The 23,953-nt window shown below is 50.2% G+C and overlaps 1 protein-coding gene across 1 annotated transcript; it reads left to right on the top strand.

Annotated features, from left to right (window-relative positions):
* Positions 1-1,854: 1,854 nt before the first annotated feature.
* Positions 1,855-6,707, top strand: LOC119385606 (alpha-(1,3)-fucosyltransferase C). The gene is made up of 3 exons (XM_049414034.1): positions 1,855-2,089; positions 4,376-4,748; positions 6,026-6,707. The coding sequence occupies exons 1-3, from the start codon at positions 1,855-1,857 to the stop codon at positions 6,705-6,707; spliced, it is 1,290 nt and encodes a 429-aa protein (XP_049269991.1).
* Positions 6,708-23,953: the final 17,246 nt, after the last annotated feature.

Here is a 23,953-nt window from a genome sequence, read left to right as displayed (position 1 = left end):
CTGGGCAAGTTGGTTCATAATTTTAAATACTGGATAGAGCAGGTTCGACGCAGAACAAAGCAAGAACGCTAAAGCACAGGACAAGCGCTTGTCCTGTGCATCAATGTTATTTGTTTGTCCTGTGTGGAATCCGCGCTATCCAGCAGTTAAGATACGCCTTTATGCAGGCCCGTAGCCAGGAATTTTTTCCGGGGGGCGGGGGGCACTTGCTGAAGACCTTGAGTATTTCAGGAAGACACCTATTTTCATTATTCATTTTCGGTAAAACAATATTTCTCATCAAAATTACGGGGGGGGGGGGGCTTCAGGTCCCCACACCCGTCCCCTGGCTACGGGCCTGCCTTTATGTCTGCTTTTACGCCATGCCCTTTTTTTTTTCGACGCTAAAGCGCGGGATTAGCCTAGTTGATTGGTTCTCCAATAATTGCTGTTCTACGCGTCCTTCGTCCGCGCACGGGATCCACCAGCACCTCGCCATATACATCTTCGCTTTAAATAAAAAACTAGGAAAAAATGGGGTCAACTTGGATAAGCATATGTGCCTTTTGTCGGGCAAGCAAGCGTTTTTGCGTTCGCGGGAAAGTCGAGTCCGTAAACATTCGACGTGCGAGTCCTCCTGTACATTTTCCCAGGTATAACACATATATCCGCGACGAAGCAGCGGCGAAAGATTCGGCAAATGACCTTTCAGGGAAACCACTAACGGGACCTTATGCGATTATCTTCAGAAGATCAGTTTGCACGTGAACAGGTGCGTATATTTTGTGGAAGACAAATGCGCCCACCGCTACTGCTGCATTCACTCTGTTGCGAAAATGGTCCACTGGTAAAAATTGGGAAGGAAGGGGGGAGATGGGGAGGGCTGCCCCCCCCCCCCCCCTGCCTACGTGCCTTAAACGACCACTCTGCACAACCAACGTTAAGAATTCTGACTTATAGAACACAAACTCAGTCCGGCAACGCTCGTCTCGCAGTTGCGGATACGGTGGCGCCTTCTTACTCTGTTCGCCAGCTACGCTCCCTCAAAGCAGGATCCCGGTCCCATCGCGCCGTACTGCGGAGCTACCGATGCTCATGGAGACGTTACCGTCTTGGACACAGCCTGCTACATCCCGATCACGGCTCGAGTCACGAGCCTCGAGCGCTCATGCCCTTTCGAACGCTCCTCACTTCGTTATCGTCATGTATATGTGTGATACCGCTTTTGCACAACCTGCCATAGGTGTCTAGCGGTTATGGGGCTCCACTGCTGACCCGAAGGTCGCGGTATCGAATCCCGGCCGCGGCGGCCGCATTTTCGATGGAGGCGAAAATGCTTGAGACCCGTGTACTTAGACTTGGGCGCACGTTAAAGAACCACAGGTGGTCGAAAGTTCCAGAGCCCTCCCTTATAATTATATAGTGGTTTTAGGACGTTAAACCCCAAGAGTTATTATTATTGCACAATTGGCTCGTCATTGGTAAAAAAAAACGTAAAATTAAGCCTAAAAACAGGACACAGGAAAGAAGTGGACACAGGAAAGAAGACGAGCGCTCGTCGTGCCCACTTCTTTCCTGTGTCCTGTTCCTAGGCATAGTTTTACGTGTTTTTTACCATGTCACACCAACCAGCCCACCCCTGCACGCTCCTTCTCTCATCATTCTCTCTATAATCACTATAAATCGCTTTCATATACACAGAAAACTAGGAGCTACACGTGAAGAGACCGTGAACTCGTGAACCTCCTCTTCTACCAGACCTCAAACAAACTTCACTATAGCTCATTCTCAGCAATAGCCTTATATCAGCATGTTTGTATTTTTCTTCCGCAGCAGCGTCTCTCCTAGGTCTGAAATAAATATTGAAAGCACATAATGCGGCCTTTAGGACTACCGGCCACCATCACCTTAACCGTGACTGTGTTGGTGGCGAACTACTCGCTGTGGGTCTACGTCTACAAGAACCGCAGCAAGTTAACGTCGGTACCTCAGCTCATCCAAGAGGAACAACTGCAAGAGAGGGTCGGCAGCGAGCCCCAAGTCGCTACGAACACAGCTACCGCAACAATTACTAATGCAAAAACTACGAGAAATACAGCAACCACGACAAGTACGTATGTAGCACTCCACTCGGTCCACCTCTAGAGGCACGATTGCTATTTTCTCTTGCACAACCCATTGTCCTGCTTAATTGAGCTGAAATACACGATGATTCGAGGAAAGCTCATTACAAAGCTATTCAGGGAGAAATGGTATTCAGCACGCCAGCTACAATACCGTGCGGTGCAGTATGCATCAATTCAGATTACGATTCAGGCACCTGCATTTCCAGCGATAACACGAACTATTACGCATAACAGCGTGTGCAAAGGATTTGGCATGTACGTTACCTCAAAAATGACATACAGCTGCTGCAGAGCCAACAATTTAACTTAAGTACACAATCCCGAAAAACTCATTTTGCAAAAGTTTATATTTGTCACTACAGAGCTCGCGTGTGCTGTTCATTGCGGCGGCAGCGTAATGTCATCCCATATTCCAGATTTTCCCTCGATCTTCTGAGAGCTTGATATATACGTTAAAAAGCAGCTATTGGTAAAAAGAAAAGTGCTGATGATACGAAACCCTACTGAGGCGCTTCCATTTTAATTTAGAGTGATTTTAGTCGCTCGGTCATTCTCTTTGTCGTAATCAATGGTGTCTCTGTGGGAGTCGACTGGTTATAATTGTTGCAACTACGTTTATCTGAGAAGCGAGCACTGGTTTGCTGCCTGCTGCTGATTCGGATGCGCATTGATATCAACGAACAAAGACACTCACGTGTAGAACGTGTCTCATAATTGTAATCAGGTAGTTCTGTGTTCTGAATAAATCTCCAAAATACCATTCGAATGAATTCGATCGTGCTGGTCTGAGGCCGACACGACATTACTGCATAAGACGGGCTCCACCGAAACAAAATACTATATCGAAATCACCTATCCCTAAAGGAAAAAAAGACATGCCTACACAATTTGCAAGGTGGTCATAGGCGTGCGCATGGGGAGGAGGGGGGCGGCCGCCCCCCCTAGTCACCTAAGAGGGAGGAGAATCTGCCCCATACATTGACCCCCCTAGTCACCTAAGGGGATCGAGGGCGCAAAATCTGCCTCGTACATTGACTTAGTAGGAGGGGGGGAGCTGCGACGAACCTTCGCCCCCCCCCCCCTGATGGGGCACCCTGCACACGCCTATGAAGGTGAGGATACTGGTCGCATCTAACAGTAGAGCTCAACTACTCTAAATTATGCTCACGTGGAACTGACTGATCAGCAGGACAGTTCTTGAGAGGGGCACTCTGAGACGTTGTCCCTCTTTAGACCGTGTCCCCTTATCGCCAGCTCCTACGTAGGTGGGTAGGTAAAAACTATGTTTTTCTCTTGAAAAGAACGAGGCGACGAGATAGAGATAGGGGGAGGTTGCCACACACGGTAGTCCTTCGCAACCATCCCTTCCCGACTCAGGACGACCTCCTGGACGTCGGGTTTGAAGCTGTGCAAGGCAGCCTCCCACTGCTCCTCCTTATTTAATACTGTTTTTAGGGAGGTTACAGCCCTGCAAGTAGCAGCTTGGCCCCCACACGTTATTACGTTCGAGAGGCAGTCATAAAGAGACTTGTTCTGGTGTCTTACCATTTTTTCATGAGTACCCGTAATACTTACGGGCGCTACACTTGGTATCATTAGTCTGGTAGCTATTTCCCGATTGTAGACAACTACTTCACGCAAAGAGACTCAACCGTAATGAACGGTTGAGTCTCCGGTGGTCGCTGATTCTCCGGTGGTCCGTGAGTGTCCGGTGAGTCTCCGGTGGTCCGGTGGTCCGGTGGACGTTGATTCGCTGCAGGGGTTCTCGCGTAGCTGACTTCTCGCTACTGAGAACGGGAGTGGGTGGGAAGCCTTGTAAATGTAGTGTGAGGACGAATCACGCTGGGGCCCCTCGCACGTTAACCGCTTGCATATCCAGTACACTGACTTCCCATCTGGGTTGGGAGGGCCGAGATTGAAGTCAGTTATCTTTCCATGCGGTAAAACGCATCAGCCATGCCGGTACCGGTAAGTTGTGCGGTGGTGTTACCAAGTTTTGTGTTGTGCAGACCGGCTATAACAAAACGTCGGCAAGCAAATCCGAGTTAACACAAAGCGAGCTATATTGCAGTCTGCAACCATGCACGAAACGTGAAATCCTCGTTAAAGTCAGCACTGCCATGGTAAACAAGAAACCAGTGGAGGGCTTGGATAAAAGGGCACCTTACGGAAGCTGAGTTACTTGCACTCTTACGTGAGGTTGCTCCAATGCCCTCTCTGTCCACCTTCTAAGGCACTCTTAAAAACATACAAATTGCTTATTTTTGCAGAAAGACCAACGAGAAATAATACCTGGACGCCTTTCTACCACCGCACAAGCTCCGATGGAAAGCGAGATCTCCCAAGAATTCTGTTCTGGACAGCTATTTACGGTCAATGGTATTCGGGCCTCTCGGAGGAAGGAGTGGCGGAGCTCGAGTACAAAGAGTGTCCCGATCGCTGCTACATCGCCAATGACCGGCACATGCTTAGCTTCAGCGATGCCGTTGTCTTCTACGGCCGGGACATCGACCCCGAACACATGCCCGAAGAGAGGGCCCCTTTTCAAAAGTGGGTCTACTGGTCCCTCGAACCTCCGTGGCACACTCCTGTGGCCTTGCTGAAGGGTCTCAACAATACTATCAACTGGACTATGACTTACAGGTGGGTGGTATGGAAAGCGGGCGCCCTTTTTGCCGCTTAAAAGCGGCAGCATCCTTCATTGCTCGGATCGAGAGATGCCAGCCTTAAAGGACATGAGCGGTTGCAGCAGTTACGGGAGCGAAACATGCATTATCCAGACCACTATAAGAACGGTGTCTCGTTGAGTTAACGCTATGAACACCATACCCATATATTGGGTGTTTCACTGACTTAGCAATTAGCAGGGTTTTTTTTTAAGCGCATTGAATAATAGAGCAGAATTCAAGTGCAGGTGACATATGTATATATATTACCGGTACATTGTTTATCATTGCGCCATTTCACTAAGGTTCTTGATATCTACTCTAAAAAAACAGCTTTTGGTCGTCAGTTCGTTCGTTGGTTTACGCGGTGCTTGGGTGGACAAGTCGGCGTGTTGGTATTGCATGATCCGAGATAAAAGGCGCGTAGACGACGACGTGCAAGGGAGAGACACACACACACAGGGCGCCACTTCTAACAAACATTGTTGGAAGTGGCGCACTGTGTGCGTGTGTGCCGCTCTCTTGTCCGACGTAGTCTGCGCGCCTTTTACCTCGGTTTATGTGGTTCAGCGCCTCAAATCGACACAGACTGTGACAGACGCCGTAGTGGAGGGCTCCGGAAAATTTCCAATACTTGGACATAATGTGCACTGACATCGCACAATGCACGGTCCTCTAGCATTCCGTCTTCATTTAAATGCGACAGCCGTGGCTGGGATCGAACCCGCAACTTTCGGGTCAGCAGCCAAGCACCGTAACCACAAAGCCACCGTGCCGTCCGAGGGAAGGTTCTACCGTGCACTCAGCCGGTTTACTTAGGCAGGCTTCAGAAGTTCTGTTTGTTGACTGAGGTACCATCATGTGAACTTTCTCTAGGTTGCTCCGAAAAATTCCATTATATGTAGCTGGGTCTTCTGAGTGTAGCAGACAATTTGTTTGCTGGGCTGTGCCTGCCATCTGGCGCTAAATTTGTCACGTATCACATGTCACTATAAAGTCTTCTTGTTTATTGCTCCCTTACCTCTGAAAAAAAAAAACACTGTAAGCAAATTGTCGTTCGACACAGTAAGCGAATATTAGGGTAGAGTGTATTATCGCGTGGAGGGTAAGTGACGGAATGCCTCATAACGAAACCGTTAAGATTTCACAACAAGCAGTATGCACACTGGGCTTACATTGTTGGCAAGTTAGTACCCGTTATATATTCGTGTTCACAGCAGCTAAAAATAGACTGTCTTGTCCTCTCCCGTGCAGACACGACTCGGACGTCCTAAACAACTATGCCACGATCACAAAAGTAATGCCAACTGAACAACCATACTCAGAGCAGTCACTCAAGGACCTCTGGAAGGGAAAGTCCAAGACGGCCGTGTGGGTTGCCAGCAGCTGCAAGACGTCCGGAACGCGAGAGCACTACGTAGAAGAGTTGCGTAAGCACCTCTACATCGACGTGTACGGCAAATGCGGCGAAAACGTATGCCCTCAGGAAATGGCACACAGCTGCTACCAGATGTTTGCCAGAAACTATTTTTTCTATCTATCTTTTGAGAACTGCATCTGCAAGGACTACGTCACCGAGAAACTATTCAAGCCCCTGTTGTACGACATCATCCCTGTCGTGTATGGCGGAGCAAACTACAGCCACGATGCGCCGCCTGGATCCTACATCGACGCCCTCAGCTTCGAGTCGCCGATGCACTTGGCACGCCACCTTAAGAAAGTTGCCAGGGACTACAACTTGTACAAGAGCTACTTCGAGTGGAAAGGCAAGTACGAAATTGAGCCTTTAAGTGGCTACAACTACTGCAACTTGTGCCGGAAGCTGCACAGCGAAGACTTCAAAGAGACTTCTGTAGTGCCGGACATCTACCACTGGTGGAACACGACGTCGCACTGTCGGGTTTGGAACCGGGACTCTTCGAAGCTCGAGTACTAACCACCGTTTTATAACGAGTGCCGGTGACATTAGTTTCGAACGTCCTGCGATTGAAAGGCGGGAAGGTCCAGCAGCGTGTTGGGTCGGATGATCACCTGCGTGGTTTTATTTCAAAAGAGCGGACAGTAGCTGAGTGACCCTGTCGGACAATTTTCATGTAGCCGCCCACTGAACGGAAGTAGTTTCCGCGCGTTTCCTGTGTCACGTGCGCTGTTGCACAGCATTCCCGCCGTTTGTCCGCTTCGCGATGTAGACAAGAAACAATCATCATCATGCCGGCGCTCGCTCGCTCGCTCGCTCGCTCGTAGTCTTCTTCATCTTCTGCTTCGCTTCCCGAGCACGTGCGTCCAGCGCGCGCTCTCACGCTGCGCCGATTTGACCGGCAATAGCTCGGATGGGCGATAGAACGAGTACAGAGAAAAAAGAGAAAGAGAGAAATAGAGGGAAAGAAAGGGAACAAAGAGGAAACTCATAGAAAGACAGAGAGAGAAAGAGATGGAAAGAAATAGACAGAAAAAGAGAGAAAAACAGATATTAAGACAAAGAGAAAGGGAGAAAGAGAGAGAAAGAAAGAGGAAGCGAGAAATAGAGAGAGAGAGAAAGAAAATTAAGGTAAGAAATAGGAAAAAAAGATAGAAAGAAAGAGTGAGAAAGAGAGAGAAAGAAATAGATAGAAAAGACAACAAAACAGACCTAATTAATTAAGCTACTTGGTGCTGTGATTGCCAAGCGATGCCCAATTGAACCCAATCGATACCTAGCCAATACTCGTGATTTACAATGTGATCACGTGAGCACTTCGTGCATCGGCGTTTGAATGCACGTGTACCTAGTCAGGCGAAGACCAGCCGAGTGCCAACCAGCTCTGCTGTGCCGGAGCCTTGCGCGACTTAGTGCAAGCTGCGCAAATCTTTTTTTACAGCGAAAGCTGTTATGAGATCACTTCAGCGGCCGTTTTTGGCGCCGTAGTTGTCCGCCGCCGCCGCCGCCGGTGTCCGTAACCAGTATCGCTCGAAATAAGAAAAAAAAACTGAAATAAGAAAAAAAATTCCAGGATGGAACGAGATTCGAACCTGGGCCCTCTGCGTGGGAGCCCAGTATTCAACCTCTGAGCCATGCCGGAGTTTGAAACTGCTTTCCATAAAGGTCCTATACAGGCTTCATGTCGGGAAGGAACCACATTAACATTTGCAATATAGCGTATTAGAAGAGTAAAATAAGCACCAAGCGTCGCACAACGCGAATTCTGTAACCAGGAGTCACACAATGCGAATTGTGCAACGAGTAGGTTGTTGAATGCTTTCCAACCCATCACAAAGGGCTGCGCCATAATTCTTCATCGTCATCAGGCACAGCATCAAGAAAGTGCGCATAATGCCTTACATGCGTTTCGCAGGTACCACGGCTCTCCGTAGAATGACGAAAAATGGCACAGTGCCTGCTTCCCAACTTCTCAAAAATTACAATGATTTATAGCGCAGTGGGTTCCTCGCAAGTGCACTTTGTATTGGTTGCCAAGGAAGCCCATAGTCACCCAATGCAAATTACATAACTGGTGGGCCGTTTAAATCTTCCAACCCATTTTGTTACCAAGGGCTGAACCATAATTCTTCATCGTCATCATTCATAGCGTCAACAAAGCGCACATAATGCCTTACAGACGTGTAGCTGGTACCTCGCTTCTCCGCAGAATGAAAAATAATGGCTTAGTAAGTGCTTCCCAACTTCACAAATATTGTGATTTATGGCGTAGTGGGTACCATGCTAGTGTACTTGTATTAGTAGCCACAAGAGAGTTTAGAACGGGTTCTAGAAATGCCGCTCTTCCAGCTTTTGCTGTGACTGTGCTGCGCTTTCCGCGCAGGCCTGGCGTTTTTTTTTTCTCTGGGGACACAAAAGAGCACAATGGTGACCAAGTGTGCCTTAGCTGCAATTCTCCACTAGAATTGCCGTTGAATTTCTCTAGGCTCATTTCCACCACTCTTGCTAGGTCCGTTCTTTTTATATGACACTTACTCCGCCATGTCTTTTTTAGGAGCGAAGCTCCTTGGGCGCGCACCGCTCCGTCACCGTCGAAGCTACCTTCTCTTAAGCATCGCTTTAGGTTGCAGCGGCCGGTGATTTAAGAGGAAATGTTTAGGCCTTGAGTGGTTTGGTTCATGCGCACCAGAAACTCGAGGTTAAAAGAAATAAGATCTGTGAAGTCAACCATTATAGGTGAAGTCGACCGTTATAGTGAAGACGTCCATTATAGGTCGTCTTCACTTTCACCACCTTTATCGTAAATTGTGAAATGACAACCATAATTCTAGCTCACTACGGGCGCTTTGTCGAAGTTAGTAGCAGACGCTCTCCCCGTCCGGCACCGGCGCAAAAAGCCAATAAAACGCTGCGCGCGGCGTTCCGTCGCCTCCGTCGAAGCTCCCCGCCGCATCACCGCTCGCACCCCTCTCCCACCTGTCTTCCTCTCCCTGTGCTCAGTCGTTCCCGCCACCGACCCCCCCCTCCTCCCCGCCATCCCACCCGCTCCGCACCCTACCGCCTTCATGAAAGCCAGCAGCATGATCAGACGCATAGTCGTTTGCGTGCCATTTGTAAGGAGGTTCGCTCATCGGTTGTATTCGTACACGGAACAACTGCGATTTTTTTGCGTTCCTAAATATTCTAAATCATCTGACTTGCTGAATACACCACCTTTATCAACTTATCGAAGATAAGCAGTATTCTGTTAGGCCTACATTGAAAGGAGGCCACTTAAGAACGCTTACCTGTAATGACCTTACCACTACTGAATAGTGAAAATGGTCTACCTTATGTTACGGTGTCCACGGTGTACCTTATGTTACGGTGTCCTAGGGTATACAGCCTAAATTATTTCCTTCGATGATAGGAAGCTGTCTTGGTAGTGAAGCGGTTTACACAAACGGCAGATGAACACGCAAGACGCAATTAAGGAAAATGTTTCCACCTTCAGTGTGCGCCAAGAGGATTTAGGACACTCGGGACACGTTTCAACGCAGCCCCAATTTACGTTCGTTCTAACAGTTGTGTTGGATATGTTGTCCACTGCTTATCTTTTGCTGATGATTTTCGGCTGATAATGGGCAACTATCATTGCAAACATGCATGTTCCTTGAGAAATTGTCGTCGGTGTTTTCATGCGGGTGTATAGAGTGTAGAGAGTGCGGGTGTATAGCTACAAGCAGTAGTGATATATGTAGCAGACTAATGATGTTTAGTAAATGAAACTGTCTGTACGTCATCCTTCGGGCATGAAACGGCTTTGCTAATTTGAAAATCCTCAACTTCCAGCAACATCTTGGGTTAAACGCGACGACTGTGTTTATTATTATGACTTGTGTGCTGAGAAAACAGGATTCCCAACATTTCTTGCGTTTGCCGCTCGAGTTCTATTTGTAAAACAGAAACATCAAGTATATTTAGTGAATAAAGCGAGATTGTGAATCTTTAAAAAATGACCACAAAAACGCTATACGCGTGCACTATCAATCTCTTTGTATATCCAAAGGACATCTGTACCAGAGATGCCTCTAATAGTTTCACTTGGCCACTCAGCCGTTTCATACGCATGCTTTTGGTTCTTGGGCCAAATATTTGCCCAAACCCCAGAGTTTTGTTTGCGCAGGCACTGGCTTGTTTTCAGCTCCGACGCTTAAATTCGCAAACTGTAAGATACCAGCACGCGTAGTCACCGCATTATGGCCCGCTCATGCTAGCGGCACGGCGGCTCGCCGATTGCCGCTTGCAGTTCTCAGGCTGCCGTGCGCAAGCGGTTTCGTTCGCGCACGTCAGCCGTTCTTTGCCGTTCAGAAAATAGATCCGACACCCATTTTCGCCAAGCTCTCCGGCTGCCAGAGAGCGACGTTGCCAATCAGCGATGGAGGAGCTACATCGGTGTGCCGCGTCATATGCGTCTGCCGCGGGACGCTCCGAGTTGCTTGCTTTTTAGGAGCGAAGCTCCTTAGGCCCGCACCCCGCCATCGAAGCTCCCTGCAACATAGATGTGGCGCCGGCGCAAAAAGACAATGAAACGCCGCGCGCGCCGCAAGAGAAAAACTAGCAGCATCTGGCAATGGAACTGTGGCGGATTTACAAACAAAAAACCACTTCTACAGCAATATTTAAGAACCCTTGAAGCTAAGCCCCAAATCATCGCTATTCAAGAAGTCGCGTCTAGCACCCCCATCAAACTCGCGGGTTATCTGGTGGTGTCATCGCATTCAGGAGGTAGGGGAGTTGCTACACTCGTCAGCAAAAGGTACAATTATCTATCACGTGACCTCGGAGCAGTTGCCGATGGCATCGATTACGTCATGACAGAAATTCTCATGAACTCACCCAAGAAGGGCCTCAGAAGAAACAGCCTTTTTATCCTCAACGTATACTGCAGTCCCAGCTATCGCAGGGCGAGAGCGGACTCTCTCCTCAAGAGGGCCGTCAGCATGGCTGGTAGTTGCCCCCTTGTCGTAGTCGGGGATTTTAACGCCCCACACAGCGTGTGGGGATACGCCTATGATACTCCCAAGGGACGCGAGTTATGGCAGACTGCGACAGAAGCGGACTTGACGCTTATCACTGACAAGGATTTCCCCACTAGGAGAGGTAACTCCACATGCCGGGACACTACCCCGGACCTCACTTTTGTCAAGAATGTCGATGAGGTCAAGTGGGTCAACACGGCGCTAGACCAAGGAAGTGACCACTACGTCATCGAGGTATCCTTCGCGATTGCCCGCTTTAGGACGAGGAAATTCAACGTGGTCGACTGGGACGTTTTCCGCAAGGTCAGAGCCGAGCGCGCACCGACGGCCGGGACAGATTTTGAAGGTTCGTGCAAAGAAATCAGAGATGACGCGGCAGCAGCGACCAAGGCGGTCGTCACTAACCTCGACGTTGAAAACATGGACAGCAGGTTGGCCCACTTGCTAGAAGCCAAGCAAGCCCTACTCACGAGATGGAAGGGGCAGAAACATAACAGGAGGCTACGGAATGTTTCCGAGGTTAACAGAGCGATCGAGGAGCACTGCAAAACCCTCTGTAAACAACAATGGCATGAGCTGTGCGAAAGTATTGAGGGCCAGCTCAGATCCGGGAAGAGCTGGGGTCTTCTCAAACACCTTCTCGATCAGGGCAGCACCAGGTCCAGCCAGAGACGATCCCTCGCGCGAGCCATTCATCTTGCTACCGACTCTACCCCGGACGAGTTGGTTGTCAACAAGCTCATAGACAAATATCTGCGAGTCGCGGATAGCTCTGCTCCAACCCAGTTTCCGGACTACGCGGGGTGCGACGTGCCGGAGTTGGACCAGGACTTTAGTGTGGCCGAGATCCGACAGGTCCTTTTCTCCCTAGACGGCAGATCCGCCCCTGGCCCGGATGGCGTGACTAATAAGATGCTGAAGAACCTTGATGATGAGTCCATAGATTTCCTCACCAAAAAAATTAATGAGGTCTGGCGCCAGGGACGGGTCCCCGCGCAGTGGAAGACGGCCTACACAGTACTCATCCCGAAACCCGGTAAAGCACCGGGAATCGATAATTTAAAACCAATTTCCTTAACGTCCTGTGTCGGTAAGGTCGCAGAGCATGCCCTGCTGAACCGCCTCAAGGTGCACCTCGAGACCAATGACATGTACACCCACAATATGATTGGTTTCAGAGCTGGCCTCTCGACACAGGACGCCATGAAGTTGATAAAGCACCAGACCATCGACCAGAGCACGAGAGATACTAGAGCCATCCTTGGATTAGACCTGGAGAAGGCTTTCGACAATATTTCCCACGAATTCATTCTCCAGTCTATCGCCGGGCTCGGGCTTGGGAAGAGGGTCTACGACTTCGTGCGATCTTTTCTTAGTCAGAGAACTGCCAAGCTCAAGATCGAAGGGTACTTCTCACAAGAGCTCACCCTCGGTTCACGCGGCACACCTCAGGGCTCAGTTATTTCGCCAACATTATTTAACATCGCAATGATCGGGCTCTCCAAGGAGCTCGCCAAGATTCAAAGAATCAACCATACCATCTACGCAGATGATATCACCATCTGGTGCGCCGGCGGGAGCGATGGCCAAGTTTAGGAAGCCATGCAGAGCGCCATCGATGTGACCGAACGTTTTCTCCGTCCAACCGGGCTCAGGTGTTCTCCATCGAAACCGGAACTACTGCTCTACAAGAAAAGACCCAGAGGCGGCGGCCACCGTGACTGGAAACCTGCGCCCGAAAGCGAAATACGGCTTTTCACTGGTGACGGGTCCCCAGTGCCCAGAGTAGACTCGCTCCGAATACTGGGGATGTATATCGAGTCTAACGGTGCCAACGGAACCGCACTCAGGCGGATCACTGCCAAGACGGAGAGTACTCTCGGCCTCATCCGGAGGATTGCCAACAGACACCGGGGAATCAAGGAAGACAACCTCATCCGCATTATACATGCTTTTGTGCTCTGCCACCTTTCGTACTCGGCGGCCATGTACAACTGGCTCGTTGCAGAGAGGAGCAAGCTCAATTCCCTCATCAGAAAGGTTTTCAAACTCGCCCTAGGCTTCCCTGTAAGCACTCGCACCGAAAATCTGTTCAAGCTTGGAGTTCACAACACACTCGAAGAGATAATCGAGGCGCAAGAGCGCTCACGGCTGCTCAGGCTTTCCGGAACCAAATCCGGCAGCAAGATACTCGATGAAATGGGCCTCAACTCTGTTGACCAGTGCCCCGACGTCGTGCAGATTCCCAGAGACATCAGGTCTCAACTGCACATCGCACCCGTTCCCCGCAATATGCACCCCGCACAGAACGTCGGTCGACGTCGGGCTAGGGGTAGAGCTCTGCTCGCACATGTCCGTAGCGAGCACACTGAGGCAAGCTTCGTAGATGCTGCGGCATATGTCCTACACGAGGCATTCGCTGTCTCCATCGTCGACTCAAATTCCAGGCTCATTTGCTCCGCTACGGTACGCACATCGAAGCCCGTGGTAGCCGAACAGGTTGCAATCGCGTTGGCTATGCTAGATAGTCGCAGAGAGTCAATATACAGCGATTCCAAGGCAGCTATCAAGGCTTACGAAACCGGGATGGTCGCCCCTCAGGCCCTCCACATTCTCCAAAGCGTCAAAAGCATAACTCCCCATTCTATCACTTGGTTTCCCGCTCACCTTGGGTCGACTGAGGGCTCCAACCCTAACGAGGGCGCGCACGAGGCCGCGCGAGGACTTACTGACCGCGCCGCCTCCGCAGTCCCCCTGCCTCGCTGGGAACCCTTGCTGACGTTCAACGAGATAACTAAACATTTCTATCTGTCAAGACGGGTATTCCCCCTCCCACACCCTGCCTTGTGTAGGGCGAGGGCAGTTACCCTTAGACTATTACAAGCCCGTGCGTATCCTAACCCTGCGGTTCTTCATGCAATATACCCTGGACGGTATGCCAGTGCGGACTGCCCTGCCTGTGGACAATTAACAACATTGAACCATGTGTTATGGGAATGTGAAGCCATCGGCTCCGCCTTCAGCGAGGACAGGTGGGCAGCGCTCTTGCGCAGCCCAGAACTCCATGACCAAACCCTGGCCGTCCAGAGTGCCCGCGAACGGGCCGCCAAGCTCGGCTTGGCGGTCCCTACGTGGGACTAGTCGGGTGGCGCGGGGTCTCCCCTGCGTCTTCTCTGGACCCCAATAAAGTTTGCATCATCATCATCATCATCAGTTGTTCCGTGTACGAATACAACCGATGAGCGAAGCTTCTTGGATATCAGACGCAAACGACTATGCGGCTGATCTCGCTGTTGGCTTTCACGAAGGCGGTAGGGTGGGGAGCGGGTGGGGAGAGCGTCTGCTCCGCTCGGTCGCGGGATCGACTGAGCGAGTGAGTGTGCGGCGCGCGCAGCGCAGGGAGGGGGAGACAGGTAGGAGAGGGGTGCGAGCGGTGATGCGGCAGAGAGCTTCGACGGCTAGAGTCACTGTATATGCTACCTTCAGGTAGCAGAGTTGCGCATAGGTCTGGCTAGCAACCGCAGCTGTGCGGCGAAGCTGCACTCTCTTTTTGCAGGCGACATGCCTACCGTGTCGCCGATTCACATGCTTGGCGTGTTGAAGACCGGTGATTAATTTGACTGTCGATGACAAGTGTCAATCCAGTTCACTGCGGCAGCGGCGTCAAAAAATACAAAAATTGGCCCGAGCGTCAGCTTCTCCGCAACGCATGGTTGCTCGCGGCGTTGGAAGACAGATGCGCAACTCTTCTACCTAAAGGTAGCATGTACAGTAACTCTATTGACGGCGGCAGCGGAACGCCGCGCGCGGCGTTCGGCGCGCGCAGCGTTTCATTTGGGAGTTTTCGAATAGGGGCCCCAAAATTTGCGGCCCCAAAGCGCTTTGCGTATGCTGGTTTTGGGTCAAGCAGGGGCTGAGAGTTTTCGAATAGGGTCTGCGTTGCTTTGGGCACTCCCCCTCTTCTAGGTCACTCTGGTCTGGGCCAAGAGCTGTCGTTTCAGTGGATGCCGTCATGTTTGCTTGACGAAAAGCTTTTGGGGCTCCCGCTAAATTCGAGAAATAGCGTCCCCAACCCAAAACCCAAACGCTGTTTGGGTCACGCGCATGCGTAGCAGGCTAGTGAAAGAAACCCACATGACTGGTAGATAGGTATATGTAGGGCTTCGTGTTTTCGGAGTTTATTTTTTAGATGCGAAGCAGCTCTTTGACTAGCCTGTGTAACGCTGTCCCTCCGTGCGTCCGTACGAGCGCGCCGCAACGCGCTCCCCTCGCCGCAGGTGTTGGAGCGGGGCCAAGTAGGTCATGCCGCAGCTGCGCGTTGACGTCACGCTCCCCTCGCAGTGCGCGCTGGCGTCACTCTCTCCCTCGCCTGCCGCGCGCTCGCCGCTGCGCCCGCAGCTGCCGCCTCATCCGTTCGCCAGCAACACCTGCCGCTACCACCGCTCGCTCCGCTACCGCGACCGCCGCTCGCTACACCGCCGACTCGTCGGTTCACGCGCAATAAACCTGACGCTGTACCTCTCTCCCAACCTGCCGAAGGAACAGGTTCAGCGCTGTCTGGAGGAGACGCTGACTGATTGCGGCGAGGAGTGTCGACGCGCGCCTCCTATAGTTGCGGGAGTCTTCAACGTTGACGTCAGCGGAGGAGGAGGAGAATGGCTCGTCGATTGCATGCGTGACGTGCACTCGCTGAAGTGCGTGTCGGCGGATCGGAAACTACCCACCACGATAAGGGGAACGTGCATCGATGTGGTCTTTGCCAACTTCGCCGTCGAATGTATGCAGGAACCTCTCAGCGTGCACTTCACCGATCACAAGGCCGTGGTAGTCAAGGCGAAACGCGCGCCACCTCTGGTCCAGCGCCCGTGTCCACTCTGAAGAAACGACAAGACCTACGCCAGCCATCGCTTCAAACGAATCTTCCAGCGCTCACCGCAGCACCCGCGTTAGCGCCGTTCAAATCGTGACGCCACCCGTGCGCAACGCTGCTGCTTCGCATCCCATCAGGGTTCCCTTTGGGAAGATGGTGTTAATTTTTATTGAAATTCGGAGGGTATTTTTCGGAGTTTATTTTTTGGAAGGAAATTCGGCGTTTATCAGAGTTTATTTCACGTAAATCTCGAATTCTCCGAAATTCGGTGTTTAATTTTGCATTATAACATGTTGCAATGTGCTTTTAATAATTTTATTTCCAATTAAAACGCGTTACATTGTTGCTGATAATCCTGTTTCTCCATCCTTTCATTTTGTCTCTCTTCCTGTTCATTTACCTTGTAAATAAGGCTGTTGATGTGTACTGCTGTAAACTCGCCAAAATTTACTTCTTTTGGTGGTGGGCGGGGGGGGGGGGGGGGGCGGTGGCAGGAGCTAGCTTCTCAGCTTTTTCTCCCGTCCTCCCTCATCTTCTTGATGAAAAATACAATCTTTTATTTTTCAAAATAACAATAATAAGTATTCAGAATAATATTAATAATAATAATAATAATAATAATAATAATAATAATAATAATAATAATAATAATAATAGGTGCTGACCTATTATTATTATTATTCTGAATACTCCGAAATCTTAGATGAAATGATATCTGAACACAAAAACATGCGAACACACTAAGTGTATTTTAGATGTCTGGAAGGTTTGAACGCACAAACACATATGCATGACTTGCACGTACGTCACTTGACGTCACCGCTCGGAGCGAGTCGGCCATATTGGTGAACAGCGGTTAGACCTTGTTCAGCGCTGCCTCACGGCACTGGCGACTTTCTCCCTCCACTATGGTTGTATGGCAGTTTTAGGCTACTATAATCGTAGCGACAGCTGCGGAAGAAAGAAAGAGCCCACTAGTATGACCTTCTTTCGAATACCAAAGGTTATTGAAGGCCAGTGCGAGCGTACGAAAATGCTCAGCACCAACTGTCGGAGGACGAGGCTGGCGCACGAAGAAAACCTCAACGTTCGTGTATGCGTGGAGCACGCTTCGTAGTAGGCAAGAGAAAATAGAGGAGATATGAAGACACTAATTAATGCGGATGTTCTCGTGTTCGTAGGAAAGCCATCTGCGTTGTTCGTTTCTGGTCGCCATCTCTACGACTCGGCAACAGCTTCAAGTATGCAGGCGCTGCGCGACATGAGCGCGCGGAAAACAGCGTCACGAAAAGCGGCAAGCGGAGGCCGAACGGCGTGTTAATGAAGCCGACTGCGGCTAGTTCTCGATGGCAGTCCACGTGCAGTGACAAAACCCTCAGCACTACGTTCACACACACGTAGTTCATGACAAAACGGACAGCAACGGTGACGTGCGATCGAAAAACGCGCTGCCGCGTGAGCACCTCGCTGCACTCGCATTGGAACTAAGCGCAAACATCAGCATTTGTTGATTTAGTGGTGTTCGTGCATCTCTATTTGATAACTCGGGGCTGGCGAATGGGTCAATTTGATGAACTTACCTCTGCAAGCACGATCAAATTTGCGGTCGCGAAGCTTCTTTGCAGACAGGCTCTTTACCCAGCCGCTGGTAAAGTAGTTGTGCGATTCTACTGATGTCTTTATTTCGCCCAGAGTAACAAAGTTAGTGCTGAAAACCAAATAGTTCACGATGTCGCTGTGCGACACTTCTGGGAAGGCGGAGATGTTCGAACTCATGTCCGTTACGGGTCGAAGAGTGTAGAGATCCACTCCGTCGCACAACCGCACCTTTTCCTCATAGCGACAACGCGCTTGCCTTATCAGTTCTGCAGAGTACGCCGCATTTAACGGCTGCCTTGTACCAACAGGCGGCAAGACGCACAATAACGGCTCGCGAAAAAGAAAGTTACCGTGGCAATGCGGCTCCGCCAGATCCGTCGTACTGAACAGTCGTACGGCTGGTACGTACGGTTTGTCTGTGCGGCTGTTCATCATTATGGCCACCGAAGTAGGACCGCAGCAATGGTGACGTCACATGCAAGCCATGTTTACATAAAATTACAAATACTTGAATACAAAACACCTACGCTTGTTCGTATTACAACCTTAAAGCTTGTTGTAATAGACGCAAGCATATTTTAAGAGGTTGCTGCCGCTAATGGAGGTGCGCTTCTTTCGATTAATGATTCTCAGCTTTAAAAATGCGCCTTTGAACGTTGAAAATGCCCTTTTGAAATAGGAGTTTTGGAGTGCTCTCATTCGAATTTTAAAATTGGAGTGAGCGCATGCGACTACGTAGCGTAGTTGAAGGTGTCTGTACAGACCAGCCTCGGGCATCACGAGTTTGTGTTGGCTGCCATGATCCCTTCCTTTTCAACGAAAAAGGGGGCACCTCCTTTATGGACTTGCAGGGGAGCACAAAGGCCGAACGTCGTTGCCTCGGCAGTGTATTTTGGGGGGCGGTCACGCATATTTACAACACCCTAGAGGGGATTATAAACATTTTCACAGGTAGAGTTACTGTAGCATATACAGTAACTCTATTCACAGGAGAGAAAGAACGCCGCCATGCGGTGCTTCGCGCGGGAGTACAAAGGCTGACGTCACAGCCTCGGCATTGCGTCTTTGGGGGGTGTTGCGACCGGCCTTTGCAGGCACCGGAGACTCGGGAGGAAGATGCAGAGGCAGCATGAAGAGAGTGAAGGGAAACTTAGCGTGCTTTACATGGCAAGTATTTCGTTACACGACGAACATCTTGTTACATGACGAAGATTTCGTTTCTACATGACGACGATTTTGTGTCGAATGAGCGCGCAGGGGCTCATTTTAAAGGGTCTCTTTTCCCCAGATCCCTAGATGAGGGAATTTCTCCAAGTTGGGACGGCCCAATCACGTCACACACAGCACTAATGAGGGCGCCGCCCACACCCGCCCAGGTCAACGTCCTCGAGTGGGGCGTCGCCACCGCACTCTGCACCTGTGGCACCAAGGGGGGTCCTCCCTTGTCATGTGAAGGCCGTATACGGTAATGGGTAACAGGCTCGGACAACCGGGCGCATCGAAAGGTCTGCAGCTCCGAAACACATCGCCGCTCAATTAGTGGGACTGGTTGTAATACGCGCTGACGCCGCTGTCTCTTCAAGGAAGATTTGGCGACAGGAAGCCATTACGTACGGTCGACTCGTCAAACCTTGGTATGTCGAACTGCATGGCGCCTCGCTTCCCGTCTCGGGAGGACAATTAAAGTGTTTGAACGGCCCTCAGCAGGCAAGCGCCTTGTTTGAAGAACAGGGGACGCCGCTTCCTCTTCGCAGGGGCCGACCGTAACAGGGGTCACGCGTATTTAGCGCAGCCCAGAGAGGATTATGGCGGCGCCCAGGGAGCCGTCTGTGGAAAGGTCTATGGCAGCACCCAGAGAGCCTTCGTTGAAAAGAGTTGTCAACGCGGTGCTCACGTGCACGCGCTTTTGTGCGCTCGCGTAGCCGGTTATGTTTACAATAAAACCACTGTCGGTCCCGCCTCACCTGGCGCTCTTTGAAACCTAAACTGCGACTGGGTGCTATAAAACCGTCTACAAACCGTCGTGCCCTAGAGCAAACGAGCTTTCCAGCCGTGATAAGTGGGCCGTTAGGTACATATTGCCACAGAAAAAACAATATGGAAAATATTTGTGTCCGTGCTCCTTTAATGCATTAGATCTTCCACAGCTTATCAGAGAGCACTAGGGGTTTTGTATTTTATGTTTAAAATACACATTTGAAGCATTAAAGGAGTACCCATGAAACACAAAAGAAGCTATTTCACGTCTAAAAAACGTCTTCAACGGCTGTAGCTGAAAGGGCTAATAGATGTCCTGGCCTAGACATTCTGTAGCCGTAGACGGCTATCCGACGGTGGGATAGCCGTACTAATGTGACGCTAAAAGTTGTCTAAAAAACGTCTTGACAAGATCAAGCGAAGACGTTTTTTAATGTTTTCATAATTTTGCTGTAATGGCTTTAGAAATAAAAAACAAGCTATTATAACTTTCTTTGCAACGTATTCGGTCGGCAGCCTGACGGCTACCATAGGAATTTGGATAATACAGGGACTAAAAAGAGTTCCCGCGGGAGCTCTTTCCCGTTTTTCTCCCATCTCCTATGTCAGTCGTCGCGCAGGTGACCAATCAAGCAACACCAATCAATAACACACCTGTTCGTCATGTCCTCACTGTGGCATTTATAAATTTTCGACGTGCCACGTACGTGTCAGTGTCATGTGCCGGGAAAACTACTTAAGCACATTACATATATCGAATTTTCATATAGAACACATCGGTTTACTAATGAACGAATAATAAATCTGAACATGCAGATAATGAACACATACCTCATAAATGAGGTTTAGTGTGTGGCGAAGAAATAATCATGCTTATCAGACGCAATAAACGAGCCCATGGTCTTGTAAAAGTGGCTTTATTAATGAATAAAGCGCTACCGAATGTGGTACAAAATATGACAGAAGGGGACCGCACAAGGTGACGCTGATTGCCGGCGGCAGCAACATAAATTCAAGTTCTGCATGAATGCACTCTAGGTCCCGTCAAAAAAAACTGCAGTGGCTTCCACACTAGCTGGCACGGTTTCAGGCCCAATGTCCTGTACAAACAGCTATGAAGAAAAGCTGCATAGAAGAAAATTGGCCGCGTATCTGCGTGCTTCGCTGCAAATGTCGTGTAAAGACGATAGAAGAGGCGCTGTGTGAGATATGGACGCCATCTGGCAATACGTCGGGAAACACGAGTGCTGTGTTGTGGGCTGGTAGTTCCGGCGCAGCGGCAGGCGAAGACCGGCGGTGACCAACGCGACCGGCGGGGACGCCAGCCAGCCCGAAAACGCGGTTTGGCGCGAAGCGCTGAAGCAGAGAAACGTCCGCACTCAACGAGTACTCTCCACACACTCTTTCATTTACACGTCGCCTGGGTAAAACAGGAACGCCAGAGCGGCGCCCACAACCGGCAGCCTGAAGGCCGCCCACAACGCTGCTTTTTCATTTTTAAAATTTTTCACCTTCTTGGCCTTCTCAAAACTAAAGTTTTTCAACACCAACCCATGGCATTCGTACAGTGCAATACAGAACCGAAACCGAAACACAACAATGAGCTCGTGCGAAGGGCACGGAGGAAGGCAAATTTCAGCGCAGTCGCATTTTCAGCTTTGTTGAAACAGCGCTCACTAGACGACGACGAAGTAAAAGAAGGCACAGGACAGGCAGCGCCTGTCCTGTGCCTTCTTTTACTTCGTCGTCGTCTAGTGAGCGCTGTTTCAACAAAGATGAACGCATACCAACTCGCTCAAGCTTCCATTCTTATGCATTTTCAGCGCAGCTTAAGAAACTAGGGTCCTTAAAATTACGTATGTATGCATTTTCTATTAAAGGAACACGCCACCTAATACTTACCTAGTGATGTCGTACCTCAGATATGCATGATATTTACTTTTTGATCGACAACGTTCACAAGTATGAACAGCCGTACCAGTTCAAGACGGCTGGCCCTTGGGCAAGTGGTTCAACTTTGGCCGAGTGGCTGAATCGAGGGACGTGCCGACAAACAGAAAGACAGACAGAAAGACAGACCAAAATTTCTGCGTTTAAGTTCCCCAAGAAAGACTATCGTCTTTAAAAAGCAAGTAAACTAGGTATGATATTCAACAAATAGGCGATGCGCAAAGCGCCGACGACGCCATCTGCCGCCACGGCTCGGAAGCGCTGATGGGTCCCGGCGAGCAGTGTTCCCGCAAGCGTCTACGCGAGTGCACGGATGGATGTGTTTTCATCGTGATTTAACGACTCTGTCGGGCCTCAGCGATGTCGAAAAATACCTGCTGCGTTGTCGGCTGCTCAAACACACAGAAAAAATCGCCAGGAACGCACTTCTACAGGTTTCCGGTGCTATCTCATGAGCGAGAGCGACGGCGGCGGTGGATTGCGGCTGTACGACGTAGAAAGTAAGCAATCGCGCTTTGTTTACGGCAGTGTCAGAACGATTACCGTGTTTTTACTTCTCCATTTATGTCGCTACGTCTTCAGCGACTGCTACTACGTTTACACTTAGTCGCCTCGCCTGCATTGCAGACGCTACAATGCACATGAGGTTGTTATTACTGATAAGACGCGATGATAAGTCTCTCTTCAAAAACGAATGGCGCCAAGCGCAATGCCAGAGAATGTGGGGCAGGTGACGGCTCCTTTACAAAAGCGCTGTGGAATCACACGTGTGCTGCACGAAATCGGCTGCATTCTACCCATGGGCGTAGCCAGAAATTTTTTTCGGGGGGGGGGGGGGGTTCAACCATACTTTATGTATGTTCGTGCGTGCGTTTGTATGTGTGCGTGTATATACGCAAGCAAAACTGAAAACTTCCGGTGCGGGGGGGGGGGGGGGGTTGAACCCCCAACCCCACCGCCCTTGGCTACGCCCCTGATTCTACCTAATGATGGCACTGGAATATGTGATCACCGGTGCCTGCGTACGGCCCACAAAGGAGGTGGTTGGATAGGATCCACTTAGAGGATCCCATTGGCTCGTCGGTAACGTGATAACGCAGATGCTGCGTGGAGGCACAAGCGGCGCTTCTGCAGCCCGACCGCGCTCGCCCGCTCCCTAAAAAAAGAAAAAAAGAAAGAGTATAAACAGGAAACAGCTCAATTCGCTTAAGAAAGGTCGAAATAATAAGAGAACGCCTGCTTTCACTTATAGACAACAGAATATATTTTTTTCAGCGAAATTACAGGGGGTCGACGGGCACCGACGTTACCTGAACACACCCAGCAAATACGTAGCCAAGCTGCTATGACAAACTCGGTGACCACCAGGTCCACAGTGGCTCAGTCCCGCGCCACTAGCGCAAACTGCCGAGATAGTTTTTCACAAGTTTATCGTGCTGGTTTCAAAGCTTTACCAACGCTGACCCTTCGCGAGGCCACACCCGTGAAATCCATGCGCCGGTGCGACAGCGCTCCCTCAAAATCTACTATATAAACACATGGCACGTAAACGAAGCTACTGTGTCGAGAAAGAAACGTTGGTTCATGCGTCAATGCATGCAGGCATTAGTGATCGGGAAGTTATAAAGAAAGCGGTGTACTTACGATGAGCTCCACTTCGTGGAGAAGCTTGTTGACGCTTGTCTGTGGCAAACACTTGGCGCGTATGGTGACATTGTCGACCAACACAGCTGGGACATCGGACACATGTCCACTATTATAAAGTGCGGCTCCTTTGCGCACACTATCGCCGCAAAAGTAATTATTTGGGACGCGCACAAGGGGAAAATCGCACGCGCGCACTTCCGTCATGCTTGCAGTGAAAGGAGGCGTCTGCTACGCGACCCGCCAGCGGTTCCAACGGCCGCCGCTACGCGGCTTTCAGTGGCGCCCCTATAGGCGCTGCGCATCGCGTAGAGCATCAAGCAGGGGCGTAGCCAAGGGGGGGGGGGGGTTGGGAGGTTCAAACCCCCTCCCAAAAATTTACTTGCTTATGTATACACGCGCACATACATACGCACGCACGAACATACATAAAGTATGGTTACCCCCCTCCGAAAAAAATTCTGGCTACGCCCCTGGCATCAGGTCATTCTAAAGACAGATTTCCGATTAAAAATGTGATAAAATGCTGTCGTATTAATGAACGACAATCAATCATAACTGCAATCAAACGCGTCGTTGCGCGTGGATTTCTTACTTCTGAGACACGATCGAGTCCGAGTGCGTCGACTTCCTACTGACACGATCGAGTCCGATCTGTAATTGTAGAACGGTGCACACAGCGAAAGAAAGGGCCCCGAGATTTG

This window comes from Rhipicephalus sanguineus, chromosome 3 (assembly GCF_013339695.2).
Source record: "Rhipicephalus sanguineus isolate Rsan-2018 chromosome 3, BIME_Rsan_1.4, whole genome shotgun sequence".
Classification (NCBI taxonomy): Eukaryota; Metazoa; Arthropoda; class Arachnida; order Ixodida; family Ixodidae; genus Rhipicephalus; species Rhipicephalus sanguineus.
This window is presented reverse-complemented; position numbering and strand designations above follow the sequence as displayed.

Bases quoted from the DNA above. Each gene is read 5' to 3' on its own strand.
- LOC119385606 (XM_049414034.1), top strand. From the start codon at position 1,855: ATGCGGCCTTTAGGACTACCGGCCACCATCACCTTAACCGTGACTGTG. The intron at 2,090-4,375 runs GTACGTATGTAG...TTATTTTTGCAG, and splicing joins AAATACAGCAACCACGACAA to AAAGACCAACGAGAAATAAT. The intron at 4,749-6,025 runs GTGGGTGGTATG...TCTCCCGTGCAG, and splicing joins AACTGGACTATGACTTACAG to ACACGACTCGGACGTCCTAA.